The 18,897-nt window shown below is 48.9% G+C and overlaps 1 protein-coding gene across 2 annotated transcripts in view; it reads left to right on the forward strand.

The window, feature by feature from the left end:
* The window catches only part of LOC124004330 (sodium-coupled neutral amino acid transporter 3-like), a 51,605-nt gene that overhangs the window by 16,896 nt on the left and 15,812 nt on the right, over positions 1 to 18,897 (forward strand). For both annotated transcript variants that reach the window (XM_046313155.1, XM_046313156.1), the window contains 4 exons: positions 2,179 to 2,252; positions 6,327 to 6,419; positions 9,245 to 9,326; positions 18,599 to 18,681. In XM_046313155.1, the coding sequence (XP_046169111.1) occupies positions 2,179 to 2,252; positions 6,327 to 6,419; positions 9,245 to 9,326; positions 18,599 to 18,681 (332 nt within the window). The remainder of the gene's footprint in view (positions 1 to 2,178; positions 2,253 to 6,326; positions 6,420 to 9,244; positions 9,327 to 18,598; positions 18,682 to 18,897) is intronic.

Genomic DNA, 18,897 nt, shown 5'->3' on the forward strand with positions numbered 1-18,897 from the left:
CGGAAACCGGATTGCATAGCGGAGAAGGTACGGTGGGATTCGAGATGGTCAGTCACCTGTTTGTTGACTTGGCTTTCGAAGACCTTAGATAGGCAGGGCAGGATGGATATAGGTCTGTAACAGTTTGGGTCCAGGGTGTCACCCCCTTTGAAGAGGGGGATGACTGCGGCAGCTTTCCAGTCCTTGGGGATCTCAGACGATATGAAAGAGAGGTTGAACAGGCTGGTAATAGGGGTTGCGACAATGGCGGCGGATAGTTTCAGAAATAGAGGGTCCAGATTGTCAAGCCCAGCTGATTTATACGGGTCCAGGTTTTGCAGCTCTTTCAGAACATCTGCTATCTGGATTTGGGTAAAGGAGAACCTGGAGAGGCTTGGGCGAGGAGCTGCGGGGGGGGGCGGGGGCTGTTGGCCGAGGTAGGAGTAGCCAGGCAGAAGGCTGAAGTATTGAATTTCCCATCGGAGAACTATTTTGTCAAGTTCCTTAAATGTGCTGAGAATGTTCCAAAGCCAAGCAACTATCCCACATCATTCCCAGAATGTTGCGGGAAGGTTGCATGCTAAATAACCATTAGGACAACCATGCTCTCACCAAGCTCTAAGAAACATATGGTTCTTAGAACATTACGTGCTAGCTTTGTATACATTAACTGAATGTTTTAGAGTGAGGACAGGGGTGAGGTTAGGACACATGGCAGTAGTACCTCATCATGAGAGCTATATCATTAATAAGGTGGCATTGCAGAGCTACCTCGCCACCCACAGTCAGACACATCACATGCCAGAGCTATACCACGACTTGCATTGGCGCTTTCTGGACCCGTAGTAGTGGTCTAACATTTCAGATCATAGTTGGAACTCACAGAAGTCTCAGCCGAGCGCTGGCATGGGCTCTGGCACTGGCCCTTCCAGGAATGCAGTGGGGGAGAGTTGAGTTGAGCTGAGCTGAACAGCACACAGAGCGTCTGTCTGTCTGTCTGTCTGTCTGTCTGTCTGTCTGTCTGTCTGTCTGTCTGTCTGTCTGTCTGTCTGTCTGTCTGTCTGTCTGTCTGTCTGTCTGTCTGTCTGTCTGTCTGTCTGTCTTTCTGCCTGCCTGCCTGCCTGCCTGCCTGCCTGCCTGCCTGCCTGCCTGCCTGCCTGCCTGTCTCTGTCTGTCTGTCTGCCTGCCTGCCTGCCTGCCTGCCTGCCTGTCTGTCTGTCTGTCTGTCTGTCTGTCTGTCTGTCTGTCTGTCTGTCTGTCTGTCTGTCTGTCTGTCTGTCTGTCTGCCTGCCTGCCTGCCTGCCTGCCTGCCTGCCTGCCTGCCTGCCTGCCTGCCTAACTGTCTATCTGCTGGCCTGCCTGTCGGTCCCACTGTTCCCACCACTGCACCGGGTGACTTCTCCTCCACCACAAATCAGCCTGTACTGCATTCTTACACCACGCCGCCCCAGACACAGAACCATGTGAAACGGCGCAGAGTTGATGTCGAGGTGAAAGACGTGCTTGGCCACTCCGAAGCAAGCTCAACTCCAGTTGCCAAGAGCAACAATTCGAGAGAAATTCGATAGAGAGTAAACAATTTGGAGGAGGAGATGCTCTGGGAAGTGAACAGAAAGATCAGGTTTCTGTGTTCCGTCCGTCCAGATTGGTCTGTTTGACCAGATGTTGGCCGCTGAGGTCTGGAGCAGTATTTTGGGAGATCTTGGAACAGAGAATCTTGTACTTTTTGTTAACTCTGTGGTTTCTTTTTAGCTCGCCAATGTCAACATTATCTTGTAAATATTTTCCCCTTTAAATAGCGCCCTTAATGTCCTTGTGGTTATTTCTAGTGGTGGGGGAATGGGGGAGATATTTGTAGATAATGCTTTGTTAGGCTGAAGCTCTGTATGAGGCTAACCCTGGGTGAACCTAAGTCAGTCGGTTGCTTATTATGAATGCCCTCCATAACCCAAGACCCCATAACCCAACACCCAGCTGTACATCCAGCTGAATCAATGGTTTACATGGAAGAATGCCATCTATATTGCCATGGATTAGACAGCTGTTACTGTCATACTGAACCAGAACATACTGCAGGCTGGTCATCAAGTTCAATAAGGATGTGGATGATGATGATGAAGATAATGATGATTATTATGACAATGATGGTGTTGATGATGAAGATGGCGATGATGATGCTCTCTCCTCTCTCCTCTGCAGGGTGCTCCTGACGGTAGTGGCTGTCCTCTCATCTTACTCCATCCACTTGCTACTCAAGTCCTCTGGCATTGTGGGTATGTAATCTTCAGACCATGAGCAAAACATTATTAGAGACCATACAGAGCTTACAGTCAACCCCTACAGGCCATGTCAGGAAGACTAATGTCATGATAAAATCCCACAGCCTTACAGGTTGCCTCTTCTCTTTAGCATGTTTTTAATTACACGAATCACTTTGAATTCAAAGCCCCCTCTCGAGTGAGAGACTAGCATTGCATGCTGTGGATGTCAGCTGCCAACCCCATCGATGGGAGATACAACCACTTTAAGTCTCTGAAACAGAACGTCAACATGTCAGAACACATCATTTTCAGATTTGACCTCTTCGTCAATTTGATTTGGAGCGAGTGGTCGCATCGGCACTTCGCTCCCGCAGGAGACTCTGCTAGCTAGCCAACAGCTAGCCGACAGCTAGCCAACAGCTAGCCAACGTCTACCGAATAGACTCACAACCCGGTCGCATTCACAGGTAGTATCACATTTTCATTTCATTTCATTACAGTACAACGGTTTGATTTGTTTGATCGTAGCTAGCTACATAGCTAGCTACATAGCCGTCTTTGTATCAAAGATAATTGTGTAGTCTAGAGCGATTTTCTAGGTTAGCTAGCCAGCTATTGTCGTTCTTTTAACGCAACGTAACGTAAACAACACTGCTAGCTAGCCAGCTAGCCCCCGAATAGCAGCACTGCAGAAACTATTACACTCAACGGAACGACTTGATTAGTGTAGTGTCAACAACGCACCCACTGCCAGCTAGCCTACTTCAGCAGTACTGTATCATTTTAATCATTTTAGTCAATAAGATTCTTGCTACGTAAGCTTAACTTTCTGAACATTTGAGACGTGTAGTCCACTTGTCATTCCAATCTCCTTTGCATTAGCGTAGCCTCTTCCGTAGCCTGTCAACTATGTGTCTGTCTATCCCTGTTCTCTCCTCTCTGCACAGACCATACAAACGCTCCACACCGCGTGGCCGCGGCCACCCTAATCTGGTGGTCCCAGCGCGCACGACCCACGTGTAGTTCCAGGTCTCCGGTAGCCTCTGGAACTGCCGATCTGCGGTCAACAAGGCAGAGTTCATCTCAGCCTATGCCTCCCTCCAGTCCCTCGACTTCTTGGCACTGACGGAAACATGGATCACCACAGACAACACTGCTACTCCTACTGCTCTCTCTTCGTCCGCCCACGTGTTCTCGCACACCCCGAGAGCTTCTGGTCAGCGGGGTGGTGGCACCGGGATCCTCATCTCTCCCAAGTGGTCATTCTCTCTTTCTCCCCTTACCCATCTGTCTATCGCCTCCTTTGAATTCCATGCTGTCACAGTTAATAGCCCTTTCAAGCTTAACATCCTTATCATTTATCGCCCTCCAGGTTCCCTCGGAGAGTTCATCAATGAGCTTGATGCCTTGATAAGCTCCTTTCCTGAGGACGGCTCACCTCTCACAGTTCTGGGCGACTTTAACCTCCCCACGTCTACCTTTGACTCATTCCTCTCTGCCTCCTTCTTTCCACTCCTCTCCTCTTTTGACCTCACCCTCTCACCTTCCCCCCCTACTCACAAGGCAGGCAATACGCTCGACCTCATCTTTACTAGATGCTGTTCTTCCACTAACCTCATTGCAACTCCCCTCCAAGTCTCCGACCACTACATTGTATCCTTTTCCCTCTCGCTCTCATCCAACACCTCCCACACTGCCCCTACTCGGATGGTATCGTGCCGTCCCAACCTTCGCTCTCTCTCCCCCGCTACTCTCTCCTCTTCCATCCTATCATCTCTTCCCTCTGCTCAAACCTTCTCCAACCTATCTCCTGACTCTGCCTACTCAACCCTCCTCTCCTCCCTCTCTGCATCCTTTGACTCTCTATGTCCCCTATCCTCCAGGCCGGTTCGGTCCTCCCCTCCCGCTCCGTGGCTCGATGACTCATTGCGAGCTCACAGAACAGGGCTCCGGGCAGCCGAGCGGAAATGGAGGAAAACTCGCCTCCCTGCGGACCTGGCATCCTTTCACTCCCTCCTCTCTACATTTTCCTCCTCTGTCTCTGCTGCTAAAGCCACTTTCTACCACTCTAAATTCCAAGCATCTGCCTCTAACCCTAGGAAGCTCTTTGCCACCTTCTCCTCCCTCCTGAATCCTCCCCCCTCCTCCCTCTCTGCAGATGACTTCGTCAACCATTTTGAAAAGAAGGTCGACGACATCCGATCCTCGTTTGCTAAGTCAAACGACACCGCTGGTTCTGCTCACACTGCCCTACCCTGTGCTCTGACCTCTTTCTCCCCTCTCTCTCCAGATGAAATCTCGCGTCTTGTGACGGCCGGCCGCCCAACAACCTGCCCGCTTGACCCTATCCCCTCCTCTCTTCTCCAGACCATTTCCGGAGACCTTCTCCCTTACCTCACCTCGCTCATCAACTCATCCCTGACCGCTGGCTACGTCCCTTCCGTCTTCAAGAGAGCGAGAGTTGCACCCCTTCTGAAAAAACCTACACTCAATCCCTCCGATGTCAACAATTACAGACCAGTATCCCTTCTTTCTTTTCTCTCCAAAACTCTTGAACGTACCGTCCTTGGCCAGCTCTCCCGCTATCTCTCTCTGAATGACCTTCTTGATCCAAATCAGTCAGGTTTCAAGACTAGTCATTCAACTGAGACTGCTCTCCTCTGTATCAGGGAGGCGCTCCGCACTGCTAAAGCTAACTCTCTCTCCTCTGCTCTCATCCTTCTAGATCTATCGGCTGCCTTCGATACTGTGAACCATCAGATCCTCCTCTCCACCCTCTCCGAGTTGGGCATCTCCGGCGCGGCCCACGCTTGGATTGCGTCCTACCTGACAGGTCGCTCCTACCAGGTGGCGTGGCGAGAATCTGTCTCCTCACCACGCGCTCTCACCACTGGTGTCCCCCAGGGCTCTGTTCTAGGCCCTCTCCTATTCTCGCTATACACCAAGTCACTTGGCTCTGTCATAACCTCACATGGTCTCTCCTATCATTGCTATGCAGACGACACACAATTAATCTTCTCCTTTCCCCCTTCTGATGACCAGGTGGCGAATCGCATCTCTGCATGTCTGGCAGACATATCAGTGTGGATGACGGATCACCACCTCAAGCTGAACCTCGGCAAGACGGAGCTGCTCTTCCTCCCGGGGAAGGACTGCTCGTTCCATGATCTCGCCATCACGGTTGACAACTCCATTGTGTCCTCCTCCCAGAGCGCTAAGAACCTTGGCGTGATCCTGGACAACACCCTGTCATTCTCAACCAACATCAAGGCGGTGGCCCTTTCCTGTAGGTTCATGCTCTACAACATCCGCAGAGTACGACCCTGCCTCACACAGGAAGCGGCGCAGGTCCTAATCCAGGCACTTGTCATCTCCCGTCTGGATTACTGCAATTCGCTGTTGGCTGGGCTCCCTGCCTGTGCCATTAAACCCCTTCAACTCATCCAGAACGCCGCAGCCTGTCTGGTGTTCAACCTTCCCAAGTTCTCTCACGTCACCCCGCTCCTCCGTTCTCTCCACTGGCTTCCAGTTGAAGCTCGCATCCGCTACAAGACCATGGTGCTTGCCTACGGAGCTATGAGGGGAACGGCACCTCAGTACCTCCAGGCTCTGATCAGGCCCTACACCCAAACAAGGGCACTGCGTTCATCCACCTCTGGCCTGCTCGCCTCCCTACCACTGAGGAAGTACAGCTCCCGCTCAGCCCAGTCAAAACTGTTCGCTGCTCTGGCCCCCCAATGGTGGAACAAACTCCCTCACGACGCCAGGACAGCGGAGTCAATCACCACCTTCCGGAGACACCTGAAACCCCACCTCTTTAAGGAATACCTAGGATAGGATAAGTAATCCCTCTCACCCCCCTTTAAGATTTAGATGCACTATTGTAAAGTGACTGTTCCACTGGATGTCATAAGGTGAATGCACCAATTTGTAAGTCGCTCTGGATAAGAGCGTCTGCTAAATGACTTAAATGTAAATGTAAATGAGTGCCCTACATTCTACTATGCTTTAATAGCATGGCTTTTCTGCATGCTCTATGCGGCAGTACAGTACTCTATGTTAATGTGCTTGGTGACTGTGACTTAGGTATCCGGGCGTATGAGCAGCTGGGCCAAAGGGCGTTTGGAACGCCAGGAAAGATGGCCGCCGGTATTGCCATCACACTGCAAAACATCGGAGGTAAGGGCTCAGACACACACACACACATACATACAGTTGAAGTTGGAAGTTTACATACACCTTAGCCAAATACATTGAAACTCAGTTTTTCACAATTCCTGACATTTAATCCAAGTAACAATTCCCTGTCTTAGGTCAGTTAGGATCACCACTTTATTTTAAGAATGCGAAATGTCAGAATAATAGTAGAGAGAATGATTTATTTCAGCATTTTTTTCTTTCATTACATTCCCAGGGGGTCATAAGTTTACATACACTCAATTAGTATTTGGTAGCATTGCCTTTAAATTGTTTAACTTGGGTCAAACGTTTCGGGTAGCCTTCTACAAGCTTCCCACAATAAATGGGTGAATATTGGCCCATTCCTCGTGACAAAGCTGGTTTAACTGAGTCAGGTTTGTAGGGCTCCTTGCTCGCACATGCTTTTTCAGTTGTGCCCACACATTTTCTACGGGATTAAGGTCAGGGCTCTGTGATGGCCACTCCAATACCTTGACTTTGTTGTCCTTAAGCCATTTTGCCACAACTTTGGAAGTATACTTGGAGTCATTTTCCATTTGGAAGACCCATTTGCGATCAAACTTTAACTTACGTCTTGAGATGTTGCTTAATTTTCCCTCATCATGATGCCATCTATTTTGTGGAGTGCAGCAGTCCCTCCTGCAGCAAAGCACCCCCACAACATGATGCTGCCACCCTGTGCTTCATGGTTGGGATGGTGTTCTTCGGGCTTGCAAGCCTCCCTCTTTTTCCTCCAAACATAATGATGGTCATTATGGCCAAACAGTTCTATTTTTGTTTCATCAGACCAGAGGACATTTCTCCAAAAAGTATGATCTTTGTCCCCTTGTGCAGTTGCAAACCGTAGTCTGGCTTTTTATGCTGGTTTTGGAGAAGTGGCTTCTTCCTTGCTGAGCGGCCTTTCAGGTTATGTCGATATAAGACATGTTTTTCTGTGGATATAGATACTTTTGTACATGTTTCCTCCAGTATCTTCACAAGGTCCTTTGCTGTTGTTCTGGGATTGATGTGCACTTTTTGCACCAAAGTGCATTCATCTCTAGGAGACAGAATGCGTCTCCTTCCGGAGCGGTATGACGGCTGCTTTATCCCATGGTGTTTATACTTGCGTACTATTGTTTGTACAGATGAAAGTGGTACCTTCAGGCATTTGGAAATTGCTCCCAGGTATGAACCAGACTTGTGGAGGTCTACAATTTTTATTCTGAGTTCTTAGCTGATTTCTCTTGATTTTCCCATGATGTCAAGCAAAGAAGCACTGAGTTTGAAGGTCGGCCTTGAAATACAACCACAGGTACACTTCCAATTGACTCAGATGATGTCAATTAGCCTATCAGATGCTTCTAAAGCCATGACATCGTTTTCTGGAATTTTCCAAGCTGTTTAAAGACACAGTCAACTTAGTGTATGTAAACTTCTGACCCACTGGAATTGTTATATAGTGAAATTATCTTTCTGTAAACAATTATTGGAAAAATGACTTGTGTCATTTTCAAAGTAGATGTCCTAAACGACTTGCCAAAACTAGTTTGTTATCAAGAACTTTGTGGAGTGGTTGAAAAATTAGTTTTAATGACTCCAATGCTCAGTAATATCTTCAAATGTATAAATTTGAGTATAACCAAATTGTGTGCACTCATGACTACTGGTTTCAATGACATTTTCAGCCAACCTACAAGCAAATACTTTTACTGTTACAAACCAGCCTACTCTTAGCACTGCATTAGTCAACTAGTAGCTATCAACACTTAGCTGCCTAATTTACAGCTTTAATAGCGAATTGAGCCACATGAAAGGAATTACATAACACCATCTAACCAGTTAGCTATCAAAGAATGTTAGCCAATTAGCTAGCCTAGCCAATTAGCTAGCCTAGCCAACCAGCATGGTCGGCATAAGCAGCAAGCAAGAACCACATGCCAGTAGAAAGAGAGCAGAGACTTACAGATTGACCGCTGGGGCCCATCCAACGGTAAAAGAGTGGAGGCTGAGTTAATAAAGTGAAAGCCAGGGAGAGAGGTGCTTCAGGGGGAGAGGCCATAGCTATAGCTAGCTGGCAAGCAAGCAGGGGGAAGCGGGAGCACCAGGCCGAAGGAGATCCAATAGTGATATTGCGAGGGGAATCCAAAATAGTTTCCAGAGTTAATAATCCAGAAGCAGCAGATGGCACAGAGGACGAATGGAACAGTCAACAAACCAACGATCAGAATAAGGCTCCAGGCACGTAGAGTTGAATACACAGCAGCACAATTCAGACTCAGAGTTGCAAAACTCTACTTCACAGAGAACAGGCCGAAAAGTTGACCAAACAACACTGCCAATACTTGAACATGAACTAGCTAGCTCACTAGCATACAAACTCAGTAGCACAGAGTAGGTTCTCTGAATGACATTGACAATAGTCTATGTAGGGTAATTCCAAAAGACATCCAAAAATAAGTTAATAAATATAAAATTAAAACATAACTATTTTTGGAGTTATAGGTAACTAGATCGTGACTACAACTAAGGTTTGTCTGGATGTGTGTGTGTGTGTGTGTGTGTGTGTGTGTGTGTGTGTGTGTGTGTGTGTGTGTGTGTGTGTGTGTGTGTGTGTGTGTGTGTGTGTGTGTGTGTGTGTGTGTGTGTGTGTGTGTTTGTGTGTGTGTGTGTGTGTGCGTGCCTGCATGCTTGTATGTATGTATGTATACTGTGTGTGTGTATAAGTGTGTATAAGTGTGAGTGTGTGCGTGTCCATGTATGTATACAGTGTATGTGTGTGATCCTATTACTAAAAGCTGTGTCTTTGTGTGTCCCTCCCACAGCCATGTCCAGTTACCTGTACATCGTGAAGTATGAGTTCCCTCTGGTCATCCAGGCCTTCCTGGGGGTTGACAATCCATCAGGGTGAGTAACATACTGCATGTTATTTACTTATAACACATATTTCAAAAGTAACATACACTCCATTAGCAAGGGTTTTCCACTAGATGTTGGAACATTGCTGCGGGGACTTGCTTCCATTCAGCCACAAGAGCATTAGTGAGGTCAGGCACCGATGTTGGGCGATTAGGCCTGGCATGCAGTCGGTGATCCAATTCATCCTGAAAGTCTTCGATGAGGTTGAGGTCAGGGCTCTGTGCAGGCCAGTCAAGTTCTTCCACACCGATCTCGACAAACCATTTCTGTATGGATCTTGTTTTGTGCACGGGGGTATTGTCATGCTGAAACAGGAAAGGACCTTCCCCAAACTGTTGCCACAAAGTTGGAAGCACAGAATCGTCTAGAATGTCATTGTATGCTGTAGCGTTAAGATTTCCCTTCACTGGAACAAAGAGGCCTAGCCTGAACCTGAACTATGAAAACAGCCCCAAACCATTATTCCTCCTCCACCAAACTATATAGTTGGCGCTATGCATTCGGGCAGATAAAGTTTTCCTGGCATCCGCAAAACCCAGATTTGTCCGTCAGACTGACAGATGGTGAAGCATGATTCATCACTCCAGAGAACGCATTTCCATTGCTCCGGAGTTCGATTGCGAATGGTGATCTTAGGCTTGTGTGTGGCTGCTCGGCAATGGGAATGTAGGGGGTGCGTACTGGCGGCAGAGAAGTCAGGCGCAGGAGAGCAAAAACTGATTTACAACGGCGCACAAAACCACCTTAAACAGAACAAATAAATCAATGGGGTAAACAAAAACCAATTACACACCAGCATAACGTGTACCAGCACTACAATAAACAATTCCGGACAAGGACATGGACATGGGGGGAACAGAGGGTTAAATACACAACATGTAATGATGGAATTGAAACCAGGTGTGTGGGAAGGCGAGACAAACAACTGGAAAATGAAAGGTGGATTGGCGATGGCTAGAAGACCGGTGACGTCGACCGCCGAACGACGCACGAACAAGGAGAGGGACCGACTTCGGCGGAAGTCGTGACAGTACCCCCCCCCCCCTTGACGCGCTCCAGCAGTGCGCCGACACTGGCCTCGGGGAAGACCTGAAGGATGAGGTGCAGGGCGATCCAGACGAAGATGGTGGAACTCCTGCAGCATTGAAGGGTCCAACACGTCCTCGACCAGAACCCAGCACCTTTCCTCCGGAGCGTACCCCTTCCACTCCACGAAATACTGAAGGCCCCTTCGCCCGACGCCTCGAATCCAGTATGGAGTGAATGGAGTAGGCCGGGGCCCCCTCGATGTCCAGAGGGGGCGTAGGAACCTCCCGCACCTTAGACTCCTGGAGCGGGCCAGCCACCACTGGCCTGAGGAGAGACACATGGAACGAGGGGTTAATACGGTAATCTGGAGGAAGCTCTAACCTATAACAAACCTCGTTCACTCTCCTCAGGACTTTAAATGGCCCCACAAACTACGGACCCAGCTTCCGGCAGGGCAGGTGGAGGGGCAGGTTTCGAGTCGAGAGCCAGACCTGTGAAGGTCTGCATTCTCTTTCTGGCGCAGCATGCTGAAGGTGAACACGGGCAGCTTCCCATGTCTCCTCCGCGCGCATGAACCATTCGTCCACCACATCCTGGTTTACTCTCTCCACCTGCCCATTACTCTCGGGGTGAAACCCTGAAGTAAGGCTGATCGAGACGCCCAGACGTTTAATGAATGCCTTCCAGACCCTAGACGTGAACTGGGCACGTCGATCAAACACTATATCCTCAGGCACTCCGTAGTGCCGGAAGATGTGCGTAAACAAGGCCTCCGCAGTCTGCAGGGCCATAGGGAGACCAGGCAGAGGGAGGAGATGACAGGACTTAGAGAACCGATCCACAACAACCAGGATCGCGGTGTTACCCTCTGGGCAGGTGCCTAGGAGCCTTACACTGGGCGCACACCAGGCAGGAGGAAACATAAACCCTCACGTCCTAAGCCAAGGTAGGACACCAGTCCCTCCTGCTCAAACAGCGCACTGTCCGACCGATCCCAGGATGACCAGAGGAGGGTGACGTGTGGGCCCAATAGATCAACCGGTCAAGAACAGCAGATGGGACGTACAGAAGACCAGCAGGACACTGGACTGGGTCTCTGCATGTAACGCCTACTCAATGTCCACGTCCAGCTCCCACACTACCAGTGCCACCAGGCAGGAGGTGGGGAGTATGGGAGTGGGATCCATGGGCCGCTCCTCTGTGTCATACAGCCGGGACAATGCGTCTGCCTTCACGTTCTGGGAGCCTGGTCTATAGGAAAGGGTGAACACAAAACGGGTGAAAAACATGGCCCACCTTGCCTGGCGAGGGTTCAGTCTCCTCGCCGTCTGGATGTACTCCAGAATGCAGTGGTCAGTACAGATAGGAAAGGGGTGATTAGCCCCCTCAAGCCAATGTCTCCACGCCTTCAAGGCCTTGACGACAGCCATCAGCTCCCGGTCCCCCACGTCATAGTTTCGCTCCGCTGGGCTGAGCTTCCTCGAGAAGAAGGCACAGGGGGTGGCGTACCCGAGCGCTGAGAGAGCACAGCTCCTATCCCAGCCTCGGACGTGTCCACCTCCACTATGAACGCCAAAGAGGTATCCGGATGGGCCAGCACGGGAACTGAGGTAAACAGAGACCTCAGGTGACTAAAAGACCTGTCCACCTCAACTGACCACTGCAAATGTACCGGGCCCCCCTTCAGCAATGAGGTAATGGGAGCCGCTACCTGACCAAAACCCCAGATAAACCTCCGGTAGTGGTTTGCAAACCCTAAGAACCGCTGTACCTCCTTTGCCGTGGTGGGAGTCGGCCAATTATGCACGGCTGAAATGCAGTCATTCTCCATCTCCACCCCTGAGGTGGAAATGCGATACCCTTGGAAAGAGACGGACTGCTGGAAGAACATGTATTTCTCAGCCTTGACATACAGGCCATGCTCCAACAGGCGACCAAGCACCCTATGCCCCAGGGACACATGCTCGGCGCGTGTAAGGTAGTATATCAGAATGTCATCAATATACACCACTACACCCTGCCATTGAAGGTCCCTGAAAATCTTGTCTACAAAGGCTTGGGAGACTGATGGAGCATTCATCAACCCTTATGGCATGACGAGGTACTCATAGTGCCCTGAGATGGTACTGAAAGCTGTCTTCCACTCGTCTACCTCCCGGCACCAGGTTGTAAGCGCTCCTGAGAGCTAGTTTGGTGAAGAAGCGTGCATTGACTCAATCGCTGTGGCTTTGAGCGGAAGTGGGTAACTATACCTCACCGTGATCTGGTTCAGACCCTGATAGTCAATACACTGACGCTGTCCTCCCTCCTTCTTCTTCACAAAAAATAAACTTGAGGAGGCGGGTGAAGTGGAGGACAAAATGTACCCCTGACGCAGGGATTCGGAGACATATGTTTCCATAGCCGCCATCTCCACCTGTGAGAGGGGATACACGTGACTCCTGGGAAGTGCAGCGTCTACCAGGAGATTTTTAGCACAATCGCCCCGTCGATGGGGTGGTAATTCAGTCGCCTTCTTTTTGGAGAAGGCGAGAGACAAATAGGCATATTCAGGGGGAATGCGCACGGTGGAGACCTGGTCTGGACTTTCCACCGTAGTAGCACCAACGGAAACCCCTAAACACCTCCCAGAGCACTCTTGCGACTACCCCGTGAGAGCCCTCTGTGGCCAAGAAACAGTGGGGTCATGACAAGCTAACCAGGGTAGGCCTAGCACAACGGGAAACGCAGGAGAGTCAATAAGGAAGAGACTATTTCTCTCTTTGTGTCCTGAGGTGCTGCGTCACCATGCCCAGAGGAGCGGTGGCCTCCCTAATCAACCCTGACCCTAATGTTCACCTATCTAGGCGTGAACGGGGAACTTGCTCAGCCATGGGAATAATGGGGATCCCTAAACTATGGGCGAACAATCTATCTATAAAATTCCCAGCCGTGCCTGAATCGACAAGCTCCTTATGCTGGAAATGCAGGGAAAATTCAGGAAACGCGACATACACAAACATATGTGCAACAGAGGGCTCTGGGTGAGAATGGTGCCAGCTCACCTGGGGTGACACCAGAGCACCCTGCCTGCTGCCTAGATTCCCAGAGGAAACCACCTGGCACCGACCGGAAGTGTGACCTCTGCGGTCACAGATGGTGCACGAGCTGGAACCCCCTCCGTTCTCCCTGCGCACCGCCTCTCCCAGCTCCATGGGTTTCGGAGAGGGGGTGCTGGAGGATGGAACCAACAGACCCCGATCTGAACGCCCACTGGTTGCTAGCAGGTTATCCAGCCGTATGGACAGGTCCACCAGCTGGTAGAACGTGAGGGTGATGTCTCTGCAGGCCAACTCCCGACAGACGTCCTCACGCAGACTGCAGTGATAATGGTGTATCAGGGCCCTGTCGTTCCATCCCGCACCGGCAGCCAGGGTCCGAAACTCCAGGGTGAACTACTGGGCGCTCCTCGTCCCCTGCCTCAGATGGAAGAGGCGTTCACCCGCCTCGGGCAAGTGATCGAAGACCGCCCGGAAGCGGTTGGTGAACCCCTCAAACTGGTCCAACGACGCATCTCCCTCTCTCCAGGGCTTTCCCGGTGAGGCACAAGATGAGGGCGGACAACCTCTCATGGCCCGAAGGAGCCAGGTGGACGGTTGTCAGGTATAAGTCCAGCTGCAACAAGAACCCCTGGCAGTTCGCAGCCGTCCCATCGTATTCCTGGGGAAGGGAGAGACGAATCCCACTGGGTCCAGGAGAAGGAGGGGCGCCTAGTGGAGACCCCGATTGTGCTGGTGGAAGCGCTGGGAGAACTCCCTGTCTCTCCCAGCGGTCCATTGTCTGGACAACGCGGTCCATGGCGGTGCCAAGATAGTGGAGCATTGCTGCGATGAGCGCCTCTACACCTATACCCGGGGTACCTGCTCCTGCTGACTCCATAAGTGAGGTCCCGAATTCTGTAGGGGGTGTGTACTGGCGGCGTAGAAGTCAGGCACAGGAGAGCGAAAACTGAATTACAACGGCGCAGTTAAATAAACAAAACCACCTTAAACAGAACAAATAAATCAATGGGTAAACACCAGCATAACATGTACAAGCACTACAATAAACAATTCCGGACAAGGACATGGGGGGGGGGACAGAGGGTTAAATACAGAACATGTAATGATAGAATTGAAACCAGGTGTGTGGGATGACAAAATAAATGGAAAATGAAAGGTTGATCGGCGATGGCTAGAAGACCGGTGACTTTGACCGCCGAACGCCGCCCGAACAAGGAGAGCGACCGACTTCGGCGGAAGTCATAACAGGAAACCCATTTCATGAAGCTCCAGACGAACAATTATTGTGCTGATGTTGCTTCCAGAGACCGTTTGGAACTTGGTAGCGAGTGGACAGAACAGACAATTTTTACGAGCTACGCGCTTCAGCACTCAGTGATCCTGTTCTGTTAGCTTGTGTGGCATACCACTTCCCGGCTCAGCCATTGTTGTTCCTAGGCGTTTCCACTTCACAATGACAGCACTTAAAGTTGACCAGGGCAGCTCTAGCAGGGCAGAAATTTGACTAACTAACTTGTTGGAAAGGTGCCACGTTGAAAGTCACTGAGCTCTTTAGTAAGGCCATTCTACTGCCAATGTTTGTCTATGGAGATTGCATGGCTGTGTGCTAAATTTTATACACCTGTCAGCAATGGGTGTGGCTGCAATAGCCGAATCCGCTAATTTGAAGGGGTGTCCACATACTTCTGTATATATAGTGTGGATTTGAAGGCCACTGTTTTGAAACAGTTCTGAATGTATCCGGCAGGCAGTGAGAGGTGACTAGCTGTGTTTTCATCCAGTTGGATGGAAGGACATTAAAGTTCAGCAGAAGGAGATATGAACCAACAGGACGTGAATTCTTCCAGTGATCCTGAGTCAGTGTTAAACCACCAAAGAAGAATAAACCTCCAATCATGTTGAGCCAATCTAATTATGTGGTGCCAACTGGCACTGGGAGGCCTGCAGCCATTCGTGTCACCATGCCAAGCAGCTGGCCTGAGAACAGCTGTTTGTGAGAATGACCCTGGGAGAAGAGGGCAGCGCGACCACGCTGATACAGACACACATCATTACAGAGCCGTGCGCCACGGATGAAATGTAAACCAGAGGATAACACTATGTAGACTAGAGCAGGTGGCCTGATAGTACAGAGACAGTGGCTATTGCTCTGGAAGAGGCTGAGGAGCATTTTGCTGTTTGGTATTTGATGCCTGCCTGGCTTGTTATGGCCAGCTTTCAGTGTGTTTACGATGCCGACTGAACTGAATGATGTCCAGGAGGTGTTTTAAAGCTACACAGAACATCTTATCTTCTCTGTCTGAACGACATAGTGTGAGTTGTCCAGAGAACGCTCCATAGATAAATCACCACCCAAGGGGTGGTTGTGTATGTGTGTGCGCGTGCATGTGTGTGTGCATGTGTGTATTAACAGCCAGGCTATCAGATATCTGCTGTTTGTCTGGAGTGTTGATTTGTGGATTGAGGGTTTGTTTGTGTGAGTATGTTGTTGTTGATATTTGTGTCTGAATCTGCGTGGTGTGTTTGCGCATGCGTGAGTGTGTGTGTGTGTTTGTGTCCTCTGTGGTTCGGAAGGTCAGTCCTCTCTGCCGCTCTCTATGATGATGTGTGACTGTGTCACAGGGCCAGATGGTTGGCTGGGGTGTAGGTGGGGCGACTCTAGTGGGCACACTGAAGGAACAATAAATGGACAACTCTTACAGGTTACAACTCTAGAATACAGATGCTGTATTTCTCTGTCATAGAGAACACAAATTGAACCTCCAAAAATCTCAATTCCTCAGACCCCTTGACTTTTTCCACATTTTGTTACTTTACAGCCTTATTCTAAAATGGATTCAAATGTTTTTTCCCTCATCAATCTACACACAGTACCCAATAATGACAATAACAGGTTTTTAGAGATTTTTGCAAATTTATTTTAAAACCAAAACTAAAATATCACATTTACATAACTATTCAGACCCTTCACTCAGTACTTTGTTGAAGCATCTTTGGCAGCGATTACAGCCTTGAGTCTTAGGTATGATGCAACAAGCTTGATACACCTGTATTTGGGGAGTTTCTCCCATTCTTCTCTGCAGCGCTCAAGCTCTGTCAGTTTGGATGGGGTGCGTCACTGTACAGCTATTTTCAGGTCTCTCCAGAGATGTTCGATCGGGTTCAAGCCTGGACTCTGGAGTGCTCTGGAGCAGGTTTTCATCAAGGATCTCTCTGTACTTTTCTCTGTTCATCTTTCCCTCGATCCTGACTAGTCTTCCAGTACCTGCCGCTGGAAAACATCCCCACAGCATGATACTGCCACCACCATGATTTAACATAGGGATGGAATTGGCCAGGTGATGAGCGGCCCCTGGTTTCCTCCAGTCGTGACGCTGGGCATTCAGGCCAAAGAGTTCAATCTTGGTTTCATCAGACCAGAGAATATTTTCTCTCATGGTCTGACAGTCCTTTAGTCCTTTGCAGTCCTCAGTCCTTTGCCTTTTGGCAATCTCCAAGCGGGCTGTCATGTGCCTTTTACTGGGGAGTGGCTTCTGTCTGGTCACTCTACCAGAGATGGTTGTCCGTCTGGAATGTTCTCCCATCTCCACAGAGGAACTCTGGAGCTCTGTCAGAGTGACCATCAGGTTCTTGATCACCTCCCTGACCAAAGGCCTTCTTCCCCGATTGTTCAGTTTGGCCGGGCGTTTCAGAATGATGAAGGCCACTGTGTTCTTGGGGATCTTCAATGTTGCAGAAATGTTTTGGTACCCTTCCCCAGATCTGTGCCTCAACACTATCCTTTCTTGGAGGTCTATGGACCATTCCTTCAACCTCATGGTTTGGTTTTTGCTCTGACATGCACAGTCTACTGTGAGACCTTATAAAGACACGTGTGTGCCTTTCCAAATCATGTCCAATCAATTGAATTTACCACAGGTGGACTCCAATCAAGTTGTAGAAGCATCAATGGAAACAGGATGAACCTGAATTCAATTTAGAGTCTCATAGCAAAGGGTCTAAATACTTATGATAATAAGTATTTCTGGTTTTGTTTTTAATACATTTGCTAAACTTTCTAAAAACCTGTTGTCGCTTTGTCATTATAGTGTATTGTGTGTAGATTGATGAGGAAAAAAAGTTATTTAATCCATTTTAGAATAAGGCTTTAACGTAATAAAATATGTAAAAAGTGAAGGGGTCTGAATGGGTTCTGACAGTGAAATGCTTACTTATGGGTTCATTTCCAACAATGCAGAGTCAAAGATAAAAATAGAAAAAATAAAAAAAAGTTAGTAATATTAGTAATGTAGTGGACTCAATATATCATACATTGGCTTATTTCACGTGTTTATCACAGTTGCTATGCACCTACACCTTGTCGTAGACTATATGAGTGGTCTGTCCCAGTACGCTTAGGACATGGTGTGTCCCCACCCTAGTTACTTCCCAGACCCTGCAGCCTCAGACGGAGCCTTGACCCCATGTTCTCACCCTCCAGACCGTTCAGTGGTCACTAGAGACCTAGGGGAGGTGGAAGAAAAGAGGACTGGTGAGGAGGAATATCACTGTAGCCCATTTGGCCTAGCTCACTTTGTTTTGCTGTCTCTTTCTCTTTCTCTGTCTCAAACACACTCACGTATGCACGCAAACTCTCCCTTTTTCTCTCTCCCTCTCAGAAACTCTATTGTTAATGTGGAGCATGGTAATGTTTAAGTGTGACAGATTTGACAGAGCCTGTTGTTGAGTGTGCTGTCTGTGTGCCTTTAAACTGATTGCTTGTAGAGCTCCATTTGCTGTGGATCTTTGTAGAACGAGGAGTACAAGGCAGGACTTATTAAGAGCTTTAACACAGTGCTGTCCCTCTCATACCAGCACCACCTGGGTTAAATGTTTAATGGATCTGGAAAGACGTGTAGATGTGTGTCATTGAGGGAACACTCCCAGTTCCTCAGGGGATAAGTCAGTCAGTCCTACTGCTGGCTGTCAAGAGGTGATGAGTTGAAGGATGATGATGGGATGATGTGTCCTCATCATCCCTGGCGGATTGCTTTACAGTTAAGAGTTTTTCCTCTTGTCATTGAATAAAACAGAGTCATTGAACATTTCCCTTACAAATAAGGACTAAAGATGTAATAAATTAGTTACATAAATGTCATACATCTTGCTCTTTCTCTCCTCCCCCTTTCTCTTCTCCATTTCTCTCTCCAGTGAGTGGTACCTGAATGGGAACTACCTGGTCATCATGGTGTCCATCAGTGTCATCCTGCCTCTGGCTTTGATGAAGCAGCTAGGTGAGATTTTGTTAACTGTCTTAATTAAAACCTTAACCTCTTGATTCTAGCCATCCCGGATCCGGGATCGTGAATACAGCCTCAAGCTCATTACCATAACGCAACGTTAACTATTCATGAAAATCGCAAATGAAATGAAATAAATATATTTGCTCTCAAGCTTAGCCTTTTGTTAACAACACTGTCATCTCAGATTTTCAAAATATGCTTTTGAAC

The sequence above is a fragment of the Oncorhynchus gorbuscha genome, linkage group LG18 (genome assembly GCF_021184085.1).
Source record: "Oncorhynchus gorbuscha isolate QuinsamMale2020 ecotype Even-year linkage group LG18, OgorEven_v1.0, whole genome shotgun sequence".
Taxonomy (NCBI): domain Eukaryota; kingdom Metazoa; phylum Chordata; class Actinopteri; order Salmoniformes; family Salmonidae; genus Oncorhynchus; species Oncorhynchus gorbuscha.